This window comes from Oncorhynchus clarkii, chromosome 7 (genome assembly GCF_045791955.1).
Source record: "Oncorhynchus clarkii lewisi isolate Uvic-CL-2024 chromosome 7, UVic_Ocla_1.0, whole genome shotgun sequence".
Lineage (NCBI taxonomy): Eukaryota > Metazoa > Chordata > Actinopteri > Salmoniformes > Salmonidae > Oncorhynchus > Oncorhynchus clarkii.
This window is the reverse complement of record NC_092153.1, coordinates 6,534,087-6,536,586: the sequence shown is the minus strand read 5'-3', so window position 1 is coordinate 6,536,586 and position 2,500 is coordinate 6,534,087. Positions and strand designations below refer to the sequence as shown.

Genomic DNA, 2,500 nt, shown 5'->3' with positions numbered 1-2,500 from the left:
CTCTCTCTCTCTCTCTCTCTCTCTCTCTCTCTCTCTCTCCCCCTCCCCTCCTCTCTGTAGAACACCTATACCAATGCTGAGAAGCTGCTGGAGGCGGCAGGCCAGCTGGCCCAGTCAGGGGAGTGTGAGGAGGGGGAGATCTACTCTGCTGCTGGGGACCTGGAGCTCCGCATGCAGGCCTTCATACAGAGAGTAGAGCAGAGGAAGCTACTGCTGGACCTCGCTGTCTCCTTTTACACACACACCAAAGAGGTACCGTAACGCGCACACACGCACACACACACACAAACATACATGTATTTTTTTCTGACCCTGTGTGTGTGTGTGTGTGTGTGTGTGGGGGGGGGGGGGGGGTGTATATATATGAAATGTCCGTGCAGCTGTCAGTGTGGATGGAGGGTCTCCAGAGGCAGATGGCGGGGGAGGTGTGTGTGTGTCCTGACTCAGTGGAGGCTCTACAGGCTCTTATCAGCCAGCAGCAGCAGCAACAAGCCAACACACAGGACGCCTCGCTCTCTGTCATCAGGGAGGGAGAGGACCTCATTCTACAGCTCAGGTAAACACACACACACATTCTGTACTTGCATACACACACACTTTCAATAGCCATGTCTCATTGGTTGGCACATCTTTACTCTGGGTCAGATGTTCTCGTTGATCCTGTTTATTTGGCTCAGATTGTTTGTTTTTGTGTTTGCTTGGTCCCCATGCTTGTGTGTGTGTGTGTGTTCGTTCTTGCGTGTGTGTGTTCTTGTGTGTGTGTGTGTGTGTGTGTGTGTGTGTATGTGTGTATGTGCCAGGCCCCAGGGCAGTTCAGTGGGCCATGTGGAGTCAGTGCTGCAGTCGTTGGAGGAGGCCCAGGTCCAGCTGGAGGAGCTGTTCCACCAGAGGAAGATCAGGCTGGATGTCTATCTGCAGCTACGCATACTACAGCAGTGTTCTCTGGAGGTGGGGCTGGGAGAGCGTGTGGAGGGGGGGTTGTGGGGTGTGTGAGAGAGAGTGTTTGTGTTTGAGCTTTAGCCGGTCTCTGACCCTCACCACTGCCCCCTGTAGGTGTCAGGGGAGATGGAGGCATGGAAGCAGGACCTCCAGAAGCAGGCGCAGGACATCACCACAGAGAAGCTAACGCTAGCACAACCGCGGCTAGTGGAAGCTAACCAGGAGAAGCTAGCATTAGCGCAACCGCGGCTTGTGGATGCTAACCCAGAAGGGCTAACGTTAGCGCAGCAGCGCATACACAGACACATGGAGCGACGGCTAGCCATGAACAACATGACCTATGAGGTCGTACAGCAGGGTCACGACCTTCAGCAATACATCACCGAAGTACAGTCCTCAGGTAAGACAGAGATAGAGATGGAGAGAGGGAGAGAGAGAGAGAGAGGAAGGAGAGGAGAGAGAGAGAGAGAAAGACAGAGTGGGAGAGGAGAGGGGGAGAGAGAAGACAGAGAAGGAGAGAGATAGACAGAGGAGGGGGAGAGTAAGATAGACAGAGAGAGGGGGGAGAGTAAGATAGACAGAGAGAGGGGGGAGAGTAAGATAGACAGAGTGGGAGAGGAGAGAGGAGAGGGGGGAGAGAGATAGACAGAGAGAGGGGGGAGAGTAAGATAGACAGAGAGAGGGGGAGAGAGTAAGATAGACAGAGAGAGGGGAGGGACAGAGTAAGATAGACAGAGAGAGGGGGGGGAGAGTAAGATAGATAGACAGAGAGAGGGGGGAGAGTAAGATAGACAGAGAGAGGGGAGGGGAGTAAGATAGACAGAGAGAGGGGGAGAGTAAGATAGACAGAGAGAGAGAGAGAGAGGGGGGAGAGTAAGATAGACAGAGAGAGGGAGAGGAGAGGGGGGGAGAGAAGACAGAGAGAGGGGGGAAGAGTAAGATAGACAGAGAGAGGGGGGGAGAGAGATAGACAGAGAGAGGGGAGAGAGTAAGATAGACAGAGAGAGGGGGGAGAGTAAGATAGACAGAGAGAGGGAGAGAGAGGGGGGGAGAGAGATAGACAGAGAGAGGGAGGGAGAGTAAGATAGACAGAGAGAGGGGGGAGAGTAAGATAGACAGAGAGAGGGGGGAGAGTAAGATAGACAGAGAGAGGGGGGAGAGTAAGATAGACAGAGAGAGGGAGAGGAGAGGAGAGAAGACAGAGAGAGGGGGGGGGGTAAGATAGACAGAGAGAGGGGGGGAGAGTAAGATAGACAGAGAGAGGGGGGAGAGTAAGATAGAGAGTAAGATAGACAGAGAGAGGGGGGAGAGTAAGATAGACAGAGAGAGGGGGGGAGAGTAAGATAGACAGAGAGAGGGGGGAGAGTAAGATAGACAGAGAGAGGGGGGAGAGTAAGATAGACAGAGAGAGGGGGGGAGAGTAAGATAGACAGAGAGAGGGGGAGAGTAAGATAGACAGAGAGAGGGGGGAGAGTAAGATAGACAGAGAGAGGAGGGAGAGTAAGTAAGATAGACAGAGAGAGGGGAGAGTAAGATAGACAGAGAGAGAGTAAGATAGACA

At 53.4% G+C, this 2,500-nt stretch overlaps 1 protein-coding gene across 1 annotated transcript in view; it reads left to right on the top strand.

Annotated features, from left to right (window-relative positions):
• The window catches only part of LOC139412770 (kalirin-like), a 67,855-nt gene that overhangs the window by 20,400 nt on the left and 44,955 nt on the right, over window positions 1-2,500 (top strand). The window contains exons 12-15 of the mRNA XM_071159471.1: window positions 61-252; window positions 381-556; window positions 801-948; window positions 1,054-1,339. Of these exons, the coding sequence (XP_071015572.1) occupies window positions 61-252; window positions 381-556; window positions 801-948; window positions 1,054-1,339 (802 nt within the window). The remainder of the gene's footprint in view (window positions 1-60; window positions 253-380; window positions 557-800; window positions 949-1,053; window positions 1,340-2,500) is intronic.